This window comes from Equus caballus, chromosome 8 (assembly GCF_041296265.1).
Source record: "Equus caballus isolate H_3958 breed thoroughbred chromosome 8, TB-T2T, whole genome shotgun sequence".
In the NCBI taxonomy this organism is placed as follows: domain Eukaryota; kingdom Metazoa; phylum Chordata; class Mammalia; order Perissodactyla; family Equidae; genus Equus; species Equus caballus.
The window spans coordinates 42,705,942-42,726,021 of NC_091691.1; the positions used below are offsets into that span (position 1 = coordinate 42,705,942).

The 20,080-nt window shown below is 41.1% G+C and overlaps 1 protein-coding gene and 1 long non-coding RNA gene across 3 annotated transcripts in view; one reads left to right on the top strand and one right to left on the bottom strand.

The window, feature by feature from the left end:
* Window positions 1-19,121, top strand: part of RALBP1 (ralA binding protein 1) — a 61,656-nt gene extending 42,535 nt beyond the window's left edge. For both annotated transcript variants that reach the window (XM_023647458.2, XM_023647457.2), the window contains exons 4-10: window positions 2,146-2,495; window positions 4,228-4,389; window positions 5,431-5,562; window positions 9,291-9,398; window positions 14,883-15,004; window positions 15,254-15,377; window positions 17,195-19,121. In XM_023647458.2, the coding sequence (XP_023503226.1) occupies window positions 2,146-2,495; window positions 4,228-4,389; window positions 5,431-5,562; window positions 9,291-9,398; window positions 14,883-15,004; window positions 15,254-15,377; window positions 17,195-17,461 (1,265 nt within the window). In that variant the 3' untranslated portion in view covers window positions 17,462-19,121. The remainder of the gene's footprint in view (window positions 1-2,145; window positions 2,496-4,227; window positions 4,390-5,430; window positions 5,563-9,290; window positions 9,399-14,882; window positions 15,005-15,253; window positions 15,378-17,194) is intronic.
* Window positions 2,492-15,350, bottom strand: LOC102148251 (uncharacterized). Its single transcript, XR_290745.4, has 3 exons — window positions 15,206-15,350; window positions 5,079-5,248; window positions 2,492-3,953 (listed from the first exon to the last, which is right to left on the bottom strand). It is a non-coding gene; the product is annotated as an uncharacterized lncRNA (long non-coding RNA).
* Window positions 19,122-20,080: the final 959 nt, after the last annotated feature.

The following is a 20,080-nucleotide window of genomic DNA, read 5'->3' on the forward strand; positions in this document are numbered from 1 at the left end:
TTGACTTTTAAGAATAATTTATGATGAATTGATCTTTAAAGATTTAAACAATACTAACATAGCTGCTTCTCTCACGTGATTTTGATAGGCATAAAGAAATTTTGTTTTAGGTGAAAGTTTCTCTGAAGAGTTTCTACAGCTTTGTTCAAGGGACGCTTTTGTCTTTGCCCTGTGTTTTGTCTGCGATGTCGGCGTCCTTTTGGAGAGTCAGAGCTGCAGGACCCCGCTCCCTGTTGGCATGTCGGAGCCTCCTGGGAGCTGCCCCTGATGGAGGCCGAGCTCCTGCGCTGAGCAGTTTTTTCCTTGCTTTTTAAGCTCTTGCAGCGTGCTGCATTCAGCACAGTGGGCTACACAGTTATGGCTGTGGCTTTTCTCTTTCTGTGCTAATAACAATATTGTTTTCTGCTGGAGACTTTTGGTTCTCACTTATTCATATATTAGTTCCAGTTTTAAAACTAATGTGTCATTTTGCATATGCTCTTTCTCTGCCTGGGATGCTTTCTCTGAAGAGTCCAGTTTTTAGAATGAAAACATTTTGATAATTTCAGAGTAACAACAAACCAAACACATATTCTAATTGTTCTCTTGCGCGATTTTCTGGGTAGGCACTATTGGGGGAAAATTAGATATGTATTAAATATATATGAGAGAGAGAGGAGATCTTTGCCAAGAATTTCAGTTAAAGTTATCACTCACTATGTTTTACTCATATTGTCGTAAAAGTAAGAAAATAGGAATTTTTTTCTAATTTTTCTGCCTCAAAATAAAGATTGTACAAAAATAAGATTCAGATTGTTATTTTCACATTTGGAGTTATTGATTTTATTTTGTCAATGCTGGATAAGTTACACATTTGTTGTAATGCCATTAAAAGGTTATCACACCAAGTAGGAATGGCAAAGCCCAGATGTAAGCACTATTGATTGTAAAATGCTGTGCAGATTAGACAACACAAGGATTTGCATTTACCATTACAATCTGTCAGCCTTGATTTGCGGCTTATTTCAAATAATTGGCCTGAAGTTTTGAGTATTAAAACAACAGAAAGCTACTTTGTATTCTTACGAGCAATCATTGTCACTGAATTATGTCACTTAAGTGCAAATTGTACTAAAGACTTAAAAACTTATATAATGTTTGAAAAACATTCATTGTATGTGTCAGTGTTTGTTTCTGTCCTGTAAGAAAAGCAAAACAATTTTTTTTTTGGTGAGGAAGATCAGCTTTGAGCTAACATCTGTTGCCAATCTTCCTCGTTTTGCTGGAGGAAGATTGTCACTGAGCTAACAACATCTGTGCCAGTCTTCCTCTATCTTGTATGTAGGATGCCACCACAGCATGGCTTGATGAACAATGTGTAGGTCCGTGCCTGGGATCCAGACCCACGGACCCCAGGCCGCTGAAGCAGAGCGCACGAACTTAACCACTACGCCACCAAGCCAGCCCCCAAAACAGTTTGATTTTAGAAACCCAGGTTTCACTCTTTTTTTGTTCCAGCTCTCTTCCAGATTAAGAAAACAAGTAAAGAATTCAAATTTAAAAATAGAAATTAGATGGAGTTTATTTAATGAGGAATAATTTTCAAAGGGTTTGTTTCGATAGAGAACTCACCTTTTGCATTTATGATACGGTCTTTATTTAACAAAAAGGTAATTACCTGCAACTTTTTGGAACGTGCTTATGTACACCAAGTGGAGTTGTGTTTTATGTTATCAGTCTCGTGACCAGTTAGGGAAAACAGTTAGCTGCTTGTGTAGAGCAAGACTTATGCTTGGATTATAGTTTAATTTTTTTCCTGAATTTTTACATATCTTTAAATTAAAAACAAATTTTTTTGCCTGAATCCATTGGCATATTTGCTTCCTGTGTCCATGGTGGCTCTTGACTTTTGTTCTAGATATTGAGGTTTTCTCTTATCATTTAGCTTTTGGTTCAATGCACCCTCCAAGCTCAGTCTTTTATATTGTTTGCAGAGGAATTGTCTGACTCCTGTGCAGATAAATGCTTCGTAACTAAAAGTTTGTTATTGTCAGGTTGGCTCTTCTCAGATCTGCCCCCAGGGGTGGGTGCAGAGGTGGAGAAAGCTGTGAGTTTGATTTTTTTTTCTCGATATTCTCTTTCTCTTCTGAATTTGAATGTTTTAAGGAATTAAATCAAAGGTGGATGAGCTGAAAGCAGCCTATGACAGAGAGGAGTCTCCAAATTTGGAAGAATATGAGCCTAACACTGTAGCCAGTTTGTTGAAGCAGTATTTGCGGGACCTTCCAGAGAACCTGCTCACCAAAGAGCTTCTGCCTCGCTTTGAAGAGGCCTGTGGGAGGAGCACGGAGAGTGAGAAAGCGCAGGAATTCCAGCGCCTGCTGAAGGAGCTGCCGGAGTGCAACCAGCTCCTGATTTCCTGGCTGATCGTGCACATGGACCATGTTATTGCAAAGGAACTGGAAACAAAAATGAATATACAGAACATTTCCATAGTGCTCAGCCCAACTGTCCAGGTACATGGCCGTCTCTGCACACGTGCTCTCTGGTGCTGGCCCTGGGGAGTTAGGGGAACATTCTTTCTTGCTGAGTCACATTCAAAGCAATTAGCCAGTGAAAGTAGATAATGAATTAGCCTGAACATTGGTCTTTTTCTTTCATAATGTGGACATTGTCGACATAAAAGATAATGAGCATATTTGCCCACTAGCTTGTAGCTATGTAATTTGAATGTTGTATAATCTTTGATGTGAGTTTATTAACCAGTTCCTGATGACAGTGATCTGTCATTAGTCGAGAAGGACCCCATAGTACCTGCAGTTACAGAGTTCATCTATAGAATTTTTTTTTTTTTAAGGAAGATTAGTCATGAGCTAACTGCTGCCAATCCTCCTCTTTTTGCTGAGGAAGACTGACCCTGAGCTAACATCCATTCCCATCTTCCTCTACTTTATACGTGGGACGCCTACCACAGCATGGCTTGACAAGCGGTGCCATGTCCGCACCCGGGATCCGAACCGGCGAACCCTGGGCCGCTGAAGCGGAGCGTGTGCACTTAACTGCTGTGCCACCGGCCCGGCCCCAAATCTATAGAATTTTTAAGATTTCGGTTATTTCTTCAAATAGCGTTATTGCTTAATTATATCACACACACATATGAGACTCAGGTACAAAGGGGCCTCTCGTTATTTGGTCAGGGGTTTAACCTGAAGGTTTATTTATAAAGGTAGATCTTAGAGAAGCATTTCAGAGACTCTGAGTCTGAGGAGCCGTTTCAGGGAATTGGGTAGTGTGGTAATTGGTGTCTCTTCGCAACGTGAATACTTGGCCTGCATTTATTGCTGCTCATTTCCTGCTGATGGCGAGTGTATGTTTTCCTTTAATTAGATTATTGATATTTTACTCAGGCCAAACACAAAAGGCAAAAAAATGAGATGATGGTTATGTTTTTTATTTTAAGCCCTCTTTGGCCAATATACTAGGTTATTATCAGTCATTGTCTGTTATAACACACTTTTATAGGATGTATTTATTCTTTCATTGCTCATTGGCTATATTTTGGAAGCAAAATGTTTCTCACATTTCAGGTTTATCACTCATATTGGTCAGGATCTCAGAGTTTGGTGAATATTACATTGTTACTTAATATTACTATATAGGGGTAACAGTATCACAGAAGATTGAAGTGTATATTGTAAGAGTAAGATTTAGGTAGGAAATAATTTCTCTCCTTAGCTTCCCAGCCAGCCTAATGCCATGATCTAGCATCTGAACCTCGTACTTACACCCTGGCCGTGCACGTCTGCCCGGAGGCGTTCGCGTCTGGAGTGAAGACTCTCGCTGTCAGCCCAGCTTACAGCTGCAAATGCTCTTTCTTCCTTCCCATTCCCCGGGAGAGCCAGTGGTGTTAAAAGTTCTCAAAATAACTTGAAATAAGGAACATGAGGTTTTTTTGATCAGTTAATATTGTAGTGCTAAAAAAGAACAAATTGATGGTCATCAGCTTCTGCATCCTTTTCCTGGCTTTTTTCCCCCAATTACTTGTGGTGCTTGAGTACATGACTTAGTTCATATTTTTCCATTCTCTAAATTGGTCACTAATTAGCAAAGCATATCTAGTCACTACTGAGGAAAACTTTAATTCACATATCCAGAATTAAAAGATGTGCTATGTGATAGACAGAAATTAAATGAGGTGAAATGGTAATTTTAGTGGATTTCTTGCAAATCTTTTTACTTTTTTCTTAGATTAGCAATCGTGTCCTGTATGTGTTCTTCACGCATGTGCAAGAGCTCTTTGGAAATGTGGTACTAAAGCAAGTGACAAGACCTCTTCGATGGTCTAACATGGCCACCATGCCCACACTGCCAGAGACCCAGGAGAGCATCAAGGAGGAGATCAGGAGACAGGTGTGTGTGCTGAGCCCTGCGCCTGAGCCCTGAGGGGCCCACCTCACTCCTACCCTTTTGGAGACATGAAGATGATGATGGTGATGATGATGATGATGATGATGATGAGCTCTTGTTCATTAAGCACTTTCTGTGTGTCTGCAGCTGTTAGGCACATTCTTCATGGCACACCGAAGCCAGAAATTTCCATTTGGCCTATTTCATGCTAATGAAGTCAGAATATCATGGTAGAAACAGCACAGGTTTTGAAATCAAAAGACCTGGCTTTAATTTCTTGCTCTGCTCCTGATTGACTGATTTTAGGCAAATTGCTTAATGTCTTTAAGCCTCAGTGATCCCATTTTAAAATGGATCCTCTCATAGGTTTCATGTGAAATTTACCATAAATGAGATAATGCATTAAAGATGCTCAGCTGGTGCCAGGCCCGTTGTAAGCAGTCGAGAAATGTTAGTTTATCTGGACAAGGTTGCTGTTCCCTGCTGTATTTTACAAATAAGAATACTGAAACTTGGGCGAGTTAAATAACTTACTTTGTGTCACATGTTTACTAAGCTGTAGAGCCAAGATTTGACCCCAAATCCAGTGCTCTTCCACTATCTACTTTGATAGAAGAAACGGTGCCATTTGGGTGTATGTGTGTTTGGCAAGCTGAGTAAGAAATTCAGGGCTACACAAGAAATTTACTTACATTTGATGATTATTCCGTCTTTTATTTGCATACGCGTTATCAAATCCCTCCTTGCTTTTCTTCCCTTTTATCTGCTCCAAGCTCCCCTTTCTTCTTACTTGATGATGTGTTGGGGGAAGGGACGTGAGTGAACTGCTGTTGAACCAGTGTAACAATGAATGAGCCTAATGCTGAGGCATAACAAGAAGAGTGATTTGTCAGTCATATCCTTGAATAAGTAATTTGTGCCACAATTTTATTCCTTTAGTGATAATTGAAAAATAGTTAATTCTACATCTTTAGAAATTGCATGTGGTTTTATTTTAAGATAAGACGTGGAATACTACTCAGTGTGTGGTGTATTGTTTTCTAGGAGTTTCTTTTGAATTGTTTACATCGAGATCTGCAGGGTGGGATAAAGGATTTATCTAAAGAAGAAAGACTATGGGAAGTACAAAGAATTTTGACAGCCCTCAAGAGAAAACTGAGAGAAGCTAAAAGACAAGTGAGTGAATTTATTTTTGGTACATCATGTTTATAATAAAATATAAAAAGAATGTGCTGGAATCTTTTATATACTGTTTCAAGTTATTTTAAATATACAATATATACATGTCTCTTGAAGTGAAGTTCCCTGATGGGAAATTTACTCCCTCAGATGTTCCCAGTTCTGGATGATTGATCCTTCAGCTCAGTCTCAGGGAAATGTTTAATTTAGAAAGTTGGGTTTTTTTGTTAAACATGATTCTACTAAAAGATGTTTTCTCATTTCCTGCTTGGTCGTACCTGTGAACAGCGCTTTCTAAGCATGAGCGGCAGGCGGACAGTGATGCATCTCCAAGTCTGCTGGGGGATTTGAGGCCTTGGCGGCAGCTCTTTCAAAGCTCGTGGAGGTGCTGCAGATCAGGAGGGATTTTCTTTTCCTAATAATAGGAAGCGTGGCAGGGGACTCCTGATAAGTTTGGGGGTTGTGAGTCGGACTTTTGATCTCCCCTCTAGTTTAGTGTGTGTTGCTTGGCTCTGGGACTCTGAGTTTCCCAGCCACACCACAGCTAAGATCCCAGATCTCTGGACCCTCTTAAAACCTGCATGCAGATTCAGTGGCAGGTTCGAACAATGCTTCCAAGGCACATTAGTTAGCATTTATCAGACTGAGAGAACGTGACTGATGGCGCGTGACCATTGTAGTTGTGCTAAAAGACAAAGACAACCACGCACTGTCGTTGCTTTGAGGTTAGATGTTTGCGTTTATGTGGAGGATAGCTTTGTCAGAAAGGAAACGTCCACGGGATTTTTACATGTGCATTCCAGGACTGGCAGAAGCCCTCTGTGTGTTTTTCTTCCTTCTTGTCTCCTGCTTACCAGGTTATCTATCTGTTGCTTCCTCTGCCTGTTTATTGTTAGTGTTAGTAGTATTCCCTTCATGATCCAGCCTGGAATCGGGTTTTTGTGACTGACCAACCAGGCCACGTGGTTGTGATTGTTGACCATGTGGCATTGCCCATCAGCCTTTAGATGGAGGGTCTGTGACCTAGAACATGGCTGATGTGGGTTTGGCTTTTGTTTCTCTCGCTTCTGTATCTCTCTTGGGTAAAGGGATTTTGATGTAGCAAACCAGAGCCAACACAGGAAGAGATGGAATGCCTTTACTTGACCAGTTTTCTTGATGCTGTCTTTTCATGCCTGCTCATTAATTCACAAAAAACTCAGAAGGTTCTATCAAGTTGATTTTAGCATTGAGGAATAAATGGCTTTTAAAGATAGAAGTAATATAATTCATTATATTAACAGACTAAAAATAAGAAAAACCACAAGATGATGTCAATAGATGCAGAAAAAGCACTTGGCAGAATGCAACACTTATTCATGATAAAAACTCTTAGCAGACAACTTAGCCTGATAAAGGACATTTACAAAAAAGTCTATGGTTAATGTTATAGTTAATGGTGAAAGTCTGCTTTCCACTAAGATTGGGTGTACAAGGCAAGGATTTCTGCTCTCACCACGTCAGTATTGTATTAGAGCTGCACTCTAGCCATGCAATAAAATGAATAAAAGGGGAATACAGATTGGAGAGAAATAAGTCTGTATAATGTAGACAACATGATCGTCTGTGTGTAAAATCCTAAGGAATCTATGAAAAAAACCTAATAGGTGAGTTTAGTAAGGTTGTAGGATACAAGATCAGATATACAGAAGTCTGTTGTATTTCTTTATATTTAAAGCAATGAACAATTGGTTATTAAACCGAAAAAGGAAAAAGAAGACCTAAGTAAGTGGAGCGATATATCTCAATGTTGTTCAGATGTTAGGTTTTCTCAAATTAATCTGTAGGTTCATTCCCAGTCAAAATCTAAAGAGATGGTTTTTGTAGAAATTAACCAGCTCTCCACGTGGAAATACAAATGACCTAGAATAGCCTAAATGATTTTGAAAAAGAACAGTGTTGGAGCACTCACGCTGCCTGATTGTAAGACTTCTATAAAGCTGCAGTAATCAAGACAGCAGGTATCGGACAGGGCAGATGTATAGAATAGAAAGTTCAGAAATGGACCCACACATATATGCAATCAATTTTCAACAGAGATGCCAAGACAATTCAGTGGGGAAGGGTTTTCTTTTCAACAAATGGTGCTGGAACAATTGGATACCTATACGCAAAAAAAAAGAACCTTGGCTCTTTCCACACAACATATACAAAAATTAACTCAAAGTGAATTATATTCTAAAATCCAGAGAAAACTTGCAGAGGAAAACAAAAAATCTTACTGAGGCAGTAAGTAAGTAACAAATTACTAAGGCAGTGATTTCTTAAATGGGACACAAAGCTCACAAACTATGAAAGAAAAATTTGATAAATTATATTGCATCAAAGTTTTAAAATATGCTCTTCAAAAGACACTGTTAAGAAAACAAATAAGCCAGAGGCTGTGACAAAATATTTGCAAAAAGCATGTATCTGATAAAGGACTTGAACTAGAATATATAAAAAACTCTTAGAACTTAATTAGAAGACAACTCATATTTTCTTTTAGATTTTAGTTTTTAGAGCAGTTTTATGTTCACAGCAAAATTAAGAGGAAAGTGTAGAGATTTCCCATATACCTCCTTACCCACTGTGTGCATTATCTCCTCCATTATCAACATCTCCACCAGAGTGAAACGTTTGTTACAGTAACAGTTCAATTTTAAAAAGGCAAAAATTTGAACAAGTACTTTACCAAAGATGATGTACAGATGGCAAATAGCACATGCAAAGATGTTCAACATCATTAATCATTAAGGAAATGCAAATTAAAATCACAATGAGATGCCACTACACACCAGCCAGAATGGCTAAAAAACTAAGTGTTGACAAGAATGTGGAGCAACTGGAATTCTCATATATTGCTCTTGGTAATGTAAATGGTACAGTCATTTTGGAAAACAGTTTGGCAGTTTCTTACAAAGTTAAACGTGGTTACCATATGACCTAGCAATCCCACTCCTAGGTATTTATCTAAGAGAAGAAAGCATATACCTGCAGAGAGCATATGCAAGATGTTCACAACAACTCTAGTTAAATAGCTCAAAACTAGAAAGGACCCAGATGTCTGTCAGCTGGTGAATGGATCAACAAATTGGGGTACATTCATATCAAAGCATGTTACTCAGCAAACTACCAATACAAATGACAATATAGACGAATTGTAAAAGCATTATGCTTTTAGGTAAAAAAGACTACTTACTGATTGATGCAGTTTATATGACACTCAAGAAAAGGGAAAACTATAGCAATGGAAAGCAAGTCAGTGGTCGCCAGGGGCCAGCAGAAGGTGGAAGAGCCCAAGGGTACTTTGTGTGGTGATGAAAATGTTCTGTATCGTGATTGTGGTGGTAGTTACTTGACTGTATGCATTTGTCAAAACTAATTGAATTGTATGCTTAGAATTGACCCCCTCCCAAAAAAAAGTATCACGGAAAGTAATTTATGTGAAAGGGTTCCAGAAATGATAAGCACGTTAACCAGAATTGAACATTTTCCACAGTGAAGCCATAGACAAAGATCCACATGTTATTTTCCAAGCCCAGTTAGCAAATGCCCATCTATCCAGGTGGTTCATCTGACTGTTACTGTTATTTTTTCAATTCTAGGAAATGAGAGGGAAACTTCTAGAATGGTGAATGGTGTGAATTTGTTGCGTATGTGTTATATATAGGCTAACCAATTCTTTTTCACGTCTTACTTGACAGGAGTGTGAAACCAAGATTGCACAAGAGATAGCCAGTCTTTCAAAAGAGGATGTTTCCAAAGAGGAAATGAATGAAAATGAAGAAGTTATAAATATTCTTCTTGCCCAGGTAAGCTAAATTCTTTTTCTCTATTTGCAGGATTCTCTTTTTTTAAGTAAAAATTGTATATATAGGCACACGTCGTTTTATTGCGCTTCACTTTATTGCACTTGGCAGATAATTGCTCTTTTTACAGGACTCTCCACCAGCAAAAAGATTGTGACTCATTGAAGGCCCAGATGATGGTTCGCATTTTTTAGCAATAAAGTATTTTTTAATTAAGGTGTATACGTTATTTTTCTAGACATAATGCTGTTGCATACTTAGTAGACTACAGTATAGTGTAAACATAACTTTTTTATGTACTGGGAAACCAAAAAAATTTATGTGACTCACTTTATTGCAATATTCACTTTATTGTGGTGGTCTGGAACTGAACCCACAATATCTCTGGGCTGTGCCTGTATTTAAGGTGAACAACATGATGATTTAATCTACTTATACGTAGTGAAATGATTGCTACAGTTAAGCTACCAACATCTCCCCGTTTCCCCCACCCTCAAGGTAACCACTCTTCTACTCTCTGTGTCTGTGAGTTCAAGGTTTTTTCTTTTTGGTGAGGGAGATTAGCCCTGAGCTAATATCTGTTCCCAATCTTCTTCTTTTTGCTTGAGGAAGATTGTCCCTGAGCTAACATCTGTGCCAGTTTTCCTCTACTTTGTATATGGGATGCCATCACAGCATGGCTTGATGAGCCATGTGTAGGTCTGTGCCTGGGATCCAAACCCTCGAACCCCAGGCCACCAAAGTGGAGTGCACGAACTTAACTGCTATACCACCGGGCTGGCCCCTCAACTTTTTTTTTAAGATTCTACATCTAAGTGAGATCATACAGTATTTGTCTTTGTCTGGCTTATTTCACTTAGCATAATGTCCTCTCAGTTCATCCACGTTGTCATAAATGACAGGATTTCCTTCTTTCTCATGGCTGAATAATATTTGTGTGTCTGTGTGTGTGTATACATCCCATATCTTCTTTATCCATTCATCCATGGATAGACACTTAGGTTGTTTCCATATCTTGGCTATTGTGAATAATGCTGCTATGAACCCGGAAGTGCAAATGTCTCTTTAATATCCTGTTTTCGTTTCCTTTGGATATATATATCTAAAAGTGGATTGCTGGATCATGTGATAGTTCTAGGTTTTATTTTTTGGGGAGCCATCGTACTGTTTTCCACAATGGCTGTACCAATTTACATTCCCACCGACAGTGTACAAGGGCTCCCTTTTCTCTACAGCCTTGCCAACACTTATCTTTTGGTTTTTGACGTAACAGATATGAGGTGGTATCTCATTGTTTTGATTGGCATTTCCCTGATGATTAGTGACATTGAACATCTTTTCATATACCTGTTAGCCATTATGTATGTCTTCTTTTAAGAAATGTCTATTCAGATCCTTTGCCCATTTTTTAACCAGGTTGTTTATTTTCTTTCTATTGAGTTGAGTTCCTTATATATTTTGGATATTTACCCCTTATCAGATACATGGTTTGCAGATATTTTTTCTCCTTCCATGGGTTGTCTCTTCACTCTGTTGATTGTTTCCTTTGCTGGGCAAAAGTTTTTCAATTTGATGCAGTCTCACTTGTCTGTTTTTGCTTTTGTTACCTCTGCTTTTGGGGTCATATCTAAAAAATCATTTCCCAGATCTATGCCAAGAAACTTTTTCCCTATGTTTTCTTCTAATAGTTTTGTTGATGCAGGTCTCACACTTAAATCTTTAGTCAATTTTGAGTTGATTTTTGTATATGGAATGAGACAAGGGTTCAGTTTGATTCTTTTACATGTAGAAAACCAGTTTACCAACACCATTTCTTGAAGAGTCTGTCCTTGCTCCATTGTGTGTTCTTGGCACCTTTGTCAAAGATCAATTGATCATAAATACGTGGATTTATTTCTGGGCTCTCCATCCTGCACCATTGGTCTGTATGTCTACTTTTATGCCAGTACCATAGTGTTTTGATTATTGTAGCTTTGTAGGATATTTTGAAATGAAGTAGTGTGATCCCTGCAATTTTGTTCATTTTGTTCTAGAGATGTCATTGAATCCGTAGATCACTTTGGGTAGTATCAACATCTAAACAATATTATTTCTTCTGATCCATGAACATGGGATATCTTCCCATTTATTTGTGTCGTCTTCAGTTTCTTTCATCAGTGTTTTATAGTTTTCAGTGGATAGCTCTTTCACCTCTTTGGTTACATTTATTCTAAGTTGGTTTTTTTTTTTTTTGGATGATATTGTAAATGGAATGGTTTTCTTAAATTTCTTTTTCAGATAGTTTGTTGTTAGTGTATAGAAGTGCAACTGATTTTTGTATGTTAATTTTGTATCCTGCAACTTTACTGAATTTGTTTATTCTAACAGTTATTGGGTGAAGTCTTTAGGGTTTTCTGTATATAAGATCATGTTGTCTGCAAAAAGAGACAATTTTACTTCTTTCCAATTTGAATACCTTTTATTTCTTTTTCTTGTCTAATTATTCTGGCTAGGACTTCCAGTACTGTATTGAGTGGAACTACTGAGAGTGGGCACCCTTGTCCTGTTCTTAGTCTTAGAGGAAATGCTTTCGACCTTTCACTGTTGAGTATGATGTTATCTATGGGCTTGTCGTATATGGCCTTTATTATGTTGACCTATGTTCTTCTTATATCCACTTTTTGAGAGTTTTTATCATGAAAGGCTATTGAATTTTGTCACATGCTTTTTTGCATCTATTGAAATGATCAAACGATTTCTATTTTTCAGTCTATTAATATGGTGTATCACATTTATTGATTTGCATCCCAGAGATAAATCCCACTTGATCATGGTGTATGATCGTTATAATGTGTTGTTGAATTTGGTTCGCTAGTATCTTATTGAGGACTTTTGCATCTATGTTCATCAGGGAAATTGGCCTGTAATTTTCTTTTCTTGTAGTCTTTTCTTCCTCGTCTGGCTCTGGTGTGAGGGTAATGCTGACCTCTTAAAATGCGTTTGGGAGTGTTCCTTTCTCTTCAGTTTTCTGGAAGAGTTTGAGAAGGATTGGCATTAATTCCTCTTTCTATGTTTGGTAGATTTCATCTTTGAAGCCATCTGGTCCTGGTCTTTTCTTGGTTGGGAGATAGTTGATTACTGATTTAGTCTCCTTACTTCTGATTGGTCTGTTCAGATTTTCTGTTTCTTCATGATTCAGTCTTGGTAGGTTGTATGTTTCTAAGAACTTATCATTTCATTTCTTCTTGGTTATCCAGTTTGTTGGTGTATAAATGTTCATAGTTGTCTCGTATAGACCTTGTATTTCTCTGTAAAAGCTGTAGTGTTTCCTCTTTGATTTATAATTTTATTTGGGTCCTCTCTTTTTCTCTTAGTCTAGCTAAACGTTTGTCAAGTTTTTCTTTTCAAAAAGCAACTCTTAGTTTCATTGATCTTTTGTGTTGTTTTTCTAGTCACTACTTCATTTCTGCTCTGATCTTTATTTTTTCCTTCCTTCTGCTAATTTTAGGTAGAGTTTGTTCTTTTTTTAGTTCTTTGAGGTATAAAGATAGGTTATTTGACGTCTTTCTTTTTTTCTTAATGTAGGCATTTATTACTATAAACCTTGCTCTCCAAATTGCTTTTGCTGCATTCCATAAGCCATGGTATGTTCTGTTTCCATTTTCATTTGTCTCTAGATGTTATGTGATTTCTTCTTTGACCCAGTGGTTGTTCAGGAGTGTGTTGCAAGACTGTAAATGGTCATTTTATATCACAATTTGAGAAGCTCAACTACAGAGGTGTGACTCTTCTCACCAAACTTGTAAGATGGTTCAGCGGCTTTAGAGGACTGTGCCTGTTGTGTTTGGCCCTACCTTAATGTGGAGTTTGCTGAAGTACTCAGCTGGGGAAAGGAACTGGCTTCTGTTGAGTGAGTGCTGCTTACTGGACACTGTTCTAGATGCTTTATTTCATCTCATCTCATCCATACACAGATCTGAGTTACCTATAACGTGCCCTAATTTATAGATTAGTGGTACTTGTTCCATTTTAATGAGATTGGACTTTAATAAATATTTTTAAAACATATTCTTCCTGATGTCACAAATTTTGGGATCCTTAAAGTGTAATGATACAGATTTTAACTGATAGTTGTTGCTAATAACAGCTTTTAGATATTTTAGATATTAGATTTTATTCTTTGCAGGTGAAAGTCAGATGTTGGAGATGAATTGTTTTATTATTCCCGCACTGATTTGACAAATAGCTGTTGAGTATCTACTGTATTCCAGGCATAGAGCTCAAGACGAGCTCTTTTCTTTCTTTCTAAATTTCTCAAGTTACCCTTATTCTGTTCTAGAAGTTCCCAGAGTTTAACCAGAAAGGAATGAAGTTCTAGGCTCTGACATTGTGTTTTCAGAAACTCATGTATGTGGGATACCTAAAGCCTTACAAGTTTCAGTCCTTTTCTGTCACTTCTGAAAAATACATTGTTTTGCCAAGCAGGAACACATAGCTCTTCCCCTGAAGAGAGAAGAAAGTCCCAGATTTAGTCTTTCTTTTGGAGGTTTTCAATCTGGTATTTTCTGGGACACGAGGTTAGCAGGCGTGCCGAGCTGAGGAAAGCATCTCTGTTTAGAAACAGCTGGGGAGCACCGCACAGCCCCTCCAGGAGGGTCTCCGTGCGCGCTGGGGGCTCTAGAGCTTGACCACAGCGTCTTTCAAGATCGACCACAGGTGCTTATCCTCAGTACCTATTTGGAAGGAAATGCTGTAGACCCTTTTCTGCCTCCAACTCCCAATTTCCATAGCCTTACATCTCTGTTACCACCTAAGTTTTGTCTGCTCTGGTCTCTAGGTTGGAGGAGCTTGGGCAGATGGGGATTTTTCCCCGTGGGTGATCCAGTCAGTTTTAGAAATGTATATTCTGTTAAAGCAGAATATTTACTATTTAAATATTATCTCTGGGGACATGAGTTGAGGAGGACAGTGGCTTGTGGTGAGGAGAAAACATTTCTCCTGTGAGCCTCTTTTCTTCACTAGATGTGCTTTAAGGTGACACTGACACCAGCTGCGCATCTCCTGGGTCCTTCTTTCCTTGGTGACACTATCAAAGGCCACCTTGGCCCTAAAACAGACTGCCTTTACTGAGAGGTGGGAAGACACTCAGGAAGGGCTGGGAAGCACAAACAGACTTAGTCACCTGAACTTGGGCTTTGTGCCCAGTGTGTAGCCTCACAGGGAGTCTTTGCAAAACCAGGAAATGGCATTCCTAAGCAGCATTTTATGTCGTGAGAAGAATCCAGTCATTCCTCTCAAATAGCTTAGTTTACATTTTCTCAAAGAAGCCTTTTCTTCACATTAAGGAAAGAGGATATTTTTTGGTTGTGCAGTACAGCAAGCTTTCTCATAACTTGTGTGTTAGGTGTATGGGGCTAAAGAATTCACGGAGACCTAGGAGACCCCCCAAAAAGTGACATTTCCCAGACTCAGACTCTGAAAAGTGTTCACCAGTGATCATTATTGTAGGAGAATGAGATTCTGACGGAGCAGGAGGAGCTTCTGGCCATGGAGCAGTTCCTGCGCCGACAGATCGCCTCAGAGAAGGAGGAGATCGAGCGCCTCAGAGCCGAGATTGCCGAGATTCAGAGGTACGAGAAGCTGAGGATTTGGCATTTCCAAGAATATTTACTTAAATATAAGCTTAACTGTTTCAGCTCTTGAAGGATTAGGCATCTGAAATTAATCATCTTTAAGGTTCTTACTTAGTAAGTCTTAAGAATGGTGTTATGTTGAGTAGACTCATGAGAACCTGGGAACTCTGAAAGAAGGGAGGTGACAGACAAGCATACCTTGCTCTGCTGGTCTGTAAAGTTGTCCTTGGCCTCTCGCCCCTGCAGTCGTCAGCAGCACGGCCGAAGCGAAACGGAGGAATACTCCTCTGACAGCGAGAGCGAGAGTGAGGACGAGGAGGAGCTGCAGGTCATCCTGGAGGACCTGCAGAGACAGAACGAAGAGCTGGAGGTGAGTCCGGGGAAAGATCACCAAAAACACCACAGCAATTCTAGAAACCACATCGTTTCTGTAGAAACCACATAGTTCCCCTTAGAATTGCTCTTCTTTTCCTTGGTAACCAACTGGGAGGCTGAATAGAGAGGGATACCGGGGGACATCTCACCAAAGCGCACGAGCTGACTTCTCGCCGAGCAGGTGGCACAGATGTGGCCTCCTCAGGCTGTCCTGAGGTGTGGTGACCTTTGCTGGCTGTGCTGTGCCACACAGTGCCTCCTCTCCCACCTCAAGGAAAGCCTCACCTGACTGCTGGTGTGAGCAGCTCGGCATGGTCTGGTCTGTGTTCCCAGAGAAGACGAACAGGACGAGAAATGCTAGTGGAAGAAGGAGAAGTCTCCTGAGCCTCCCTGTGGTAAAATGAGCGGCAGGGTTCTCTCTTGGTCTCAACCCATAAGCCACACACAGGCAAGAGGGAACTCGGCCCTAGGGGACCGGGACACAGCTGCACAGTGAAGAGAGCGTGGTGGGTGTCGGTGGTCTTGATCAGAATGTCCCTTCTTACCCTAAATAACAAAGTCTCTAGATGTTTCCCCTGAGGTTGAGAGAGAAGCCGTTCTCTTCTTAGAGAGGAGTCTGAGAGCAGTGGGGCCTCTTGCTTCCCTCGTTCAGGTGCGCTCAGCTGCTGGGGGAGCCAGAGCTGCCCTCCGCAGAGAAAACTAGAATTCCCCACGAAACACCCCTACAAAAGCCCTCTCCGCAGACCCTGCGCCCAGAGTGCAGACAGGACGCCTGCTGAGGCCCAAGGTCACGATTCTCGCCACGGCGGGGGGGTGTCAGGGAAGCAGGGCAGGCGCTGAGACCTGGGCCACCAGGTCACTTCCATGCTCCAGGAAGGTCTCACCTTAGCACCTTACTTTGCTTTCTTAACATTTCACAGATCATATTAAAATCCTAAGGGGGAAAGCATCCCAGATTTACAGTACTTGGGATGTAGGCTAAGCTGCTGTAACAAAGAGTACTCTCGTGGTTTGAACAAGGTAGTTAGAGCTGTCGTCGGGTGGACATGCAGGTCTGCTATCCTCCACACAGGACTTTTTCCACTTGGGGTCCAAAGTGGCGGCTCTGAGTCTTGCCCACTCTTAGTCAGCAGGAAGGAGAAGGGCATCAAGGAATGCCTGTTATCGGGACGAGATGCACACATGGAACCCAGGCTTCGGGCCCCCTTTAGCGAAGGTCAGTCACGTGGCCTCGTGCCTGGGGGTGTGGGGTTAGCTCCTGTTTATGTCACTGCAGCTTTGCTGAGCGATGCAGGTAGTTTAAACTGATCGTGCTTTTCTGTGGGTTGACTAAGTAGCACAGTTCAGATGGAAGATAATGCCATTCACACAAGACAAAGGACATTCACTTTTGAGACAAATCCAGGATTTTGTCCTGTCTCTAACTCCCCCTCTAATTGCTACTGAAGTCACTTGTACCTTCCCCTTAATTAAGGGCTAATCAGGAGCCAATTCAAAAACATAAATCTATTTTAAACAGTAGAATACTTAATATTAGTAAAATAATTATTTTCTGTTGGTACATTCATGTTTTCCAGATGTATTTACTCTTTTGTAATTAGGAGAGTTTATGTTCTTGAGTTTTATCCATTCTGAGTCACGGTGTTTATGTGCCTCTGGGCATATTTGTGTTCGGTGTCTTATTTCACACCTGCATTGACTAAAACAAAAATAGATTCTTACGTAGGATACCCCACTGTTCTCTGCTCCTGAATCTTCGTCCTTTTGACCTTCTTGCTTAAGTGACAACTGATATTTCTGTTATTCCTCAAGATAAAGAACAATCATTTGAATCAAGCAATCCACGAGGAGCGAGAGGCCATCATCGAACTGCGCGTGCAGCTCCGCCTGCTCCAGCTGCAGCGAGCCAAGCCCGAGCCGCAGGCGCAGGACGACACTGAGCCCGAGCGGCGCGGGGGTGCCGTCCAGCCACCCAGAGACGGCGCCCCGGAGACAAAAGCAGCTAAAGAGCAGCCAAAGGCAGGCAAGGAGCAGGCCAAGCCATCGCCGAGCAGAGACAGGAAGGAGACGGCCATCTGAGCGGCCCGTGCGCGTGGCACCCCAGACCCAGCAAGACTGTGCATCTTACTGTAAACGCGGGAGGCAGAGCCACAGCTCTCGGCTGTGCATTCTATAAAGACGTCTTTTCTTCTCAAAGACTCTTCCCTCTCTCACACGTATGACTTCTCCGTGTCGGGCTCAGGTTACACGGGAGGACAAAGCGGTGGACGCATTGTGGGCTTGTAGGGGACAGATGAGTTTTCCAGATAGTGTCAGCTTATTTGAAGATTAATTTTCTTTGTTAACTTAAAATAACTATTTTAACCCTTGAGTGGCTTCTTTTTAAACCAAAAATCATCTTTCTTTGCTTTTTTATTACGGCAGAATCAGGATCTCTTTCTCTCGTTCAAGGTAGGGGGGACCAAACAAGGTAAATACTGTTCCTGCCTTGTGGCTCGCCCCGTAGTCTCGCCCTCCAGGATCTCTGCTTACCTAGTCACTCTTGCTTGTGCCTTTTACACCTTTTCGGTGCAGATTATAAATGGGGAGCTGCCTCCTATTTCCTGACTGGCCAGAATGGCTCTTCCTGGGGTTACCATTACCCACCCTTGTCACCTTCTCCTTTGACAGTCCTAAACCACAGTCCATGAACCCGAGTCACCAGGACGGCCTAGTTGGTCTCAGACAGAGCTGCCTGTGGAGCCTGCCCCCTGGCCCTGGGGCAACGTGGCCGGTGGAGGAGCAGCCGCCTCGCTCCTTTGGCTCTTTCCGGCTCCTCACGGCTAGCGATCGGCAGGTGCTCCTCACTGGGTTGGTTGGTGGCAGCTGCCTTGGCCTAATGCACCCACACAAAGGATCTGTTTCTCAAACCAGAATCGTCAATGTGACTGACTTCCATTAAAAACAGAATGACTTAGATTGCTTGCTTGGGCTGGAATGTAAACGTCTCTTTGCCTGAATAAGCCATATATTTACTGTTAAACAAGTTTTCAATTCTCCATGTCGTCTCAGTGAACCTGCTGAGGACTCCCAATTGACGAGATTGAGCAATAGAAAACCTCCTTTTAATGCTAGCTGTGATCCCCAATCCTGTTTTCTTGCTTCTGTCACTTCTCTGGTGACCTGAGGCGTCTGGGGGGCCAGCTCTCAGGCACCTTCGTTCAGCCGCGCTCTGTCCAAATAAATGGCACCCATGAGGTGGGTCAGCTCTCATGGCTGTGAAGACAAACCCCACACACGGTGATGGAAACAAACCCCACGAGGGCTCTGTCCTCTCCTCCTAGTTAGTATTTATTTTCAGCACCTGTTTGATGCGGTTTTTTATCCTCTACCTATTGCACTGTTGTGACTTGTTGGCCATTATTTGATTTTTGTACGAAAAAAGCTTTGTTATAGAAATCAGCATACTATTTTTTTAAATCTGGAGAGAAGATATTATGGTGACTGAAAATATGGTCAGGTGTCAAATATAAATGTGTAAAGCCTTCTTGCTGTCCTGTCGGTCATGTTACATTCATTTTATATTTGCTGGCAATATTGAAGGTTTCTTTTTTGTTTGTGTAAACTCTAATTTCTATCAAGGTGTCATGGATTTTTAAAATTAGTATTTCATTACAGTTGTCTCAGCGTTGGTTAACTAATTTTGCCAGGACCATTATTGATCAAGCAAATAAATTCAACAGCCATTTGAGGAAAAAAAGTTTGTTTTTTGTACACATTCTTTCTTTGAAATAGTTGAGTGCCCTGTGGTGGGCAAGGAGTTGGTGTGATACTTGTTTAAGGTGAACGGAACGTACTGGTATAACTTACTTGTGTTCCTCAGCCAGGCGGAAGTGATGCCCTCTTGTTGGTTCCTAGAGGTCACAGCAAGGTCCTCCTCCGTCCTCACACCAGTGGCTGCCGCTGGGGAGCATGTGTGTGCGCAGTCCGGCTGGCTGCGATTGGGTTTGCAGCTGCTTCTGTGAGTGACATCTCGCTTCCAGTGGAAAGTGAGCTTTGACCCCTAGCACGACGCACAAGTCAGTTGGCCCAACTTGGCAAAGAAGTGGGTTGGTTCTTGCAAAGTGACTTTAGGGGATAACAGGGGTCTATTGGGCAGATTACCTAATTAGTGTTGATCAGGCCATTCCTAATTAACTGGCTTAAGATTTCATTTCTGGGGCTGGCCCCGTGGCCGAGTGGTTAAGTTCGGGCACTCCGCTTTAGCAGCCCAGGATTTCACTGGTTCAGATCCTGGGTGCAGACATGGCGCTGCTCGTAAGCCACGCTGAGGCAGGATGCCACATAGCACAACCAGAGGCGCTCACAACTAGAATGTACAGCTATGTACTCGGGGACTTTGGGGAGAAGAAGAAGGGGGAGAAAAAAAAGATTGGCAACAGATGTCAGCTCAGGGCCAATCTTTAGAAAAAAGAAAAAAAAAGATTTCATTTCTGGGAGAGCTGAAACTGTAATTAAGTCTCTAATTACATAGTGATGTGGGTTTAGCATAAATGACTCTGTCTTGGGCTGTTGTCTCTTTTAACAATTACCCCCTTTTGATCAGACTCTCAGCCTAACTGAGAGAGGTGATCAAAATTTAAGGCATTAGAGCTACTCCCAGCTACTGCTCTGTAGTTGTCGTAGTTTTTGCTGAATTGCTGTGTGGCATTCACAGGT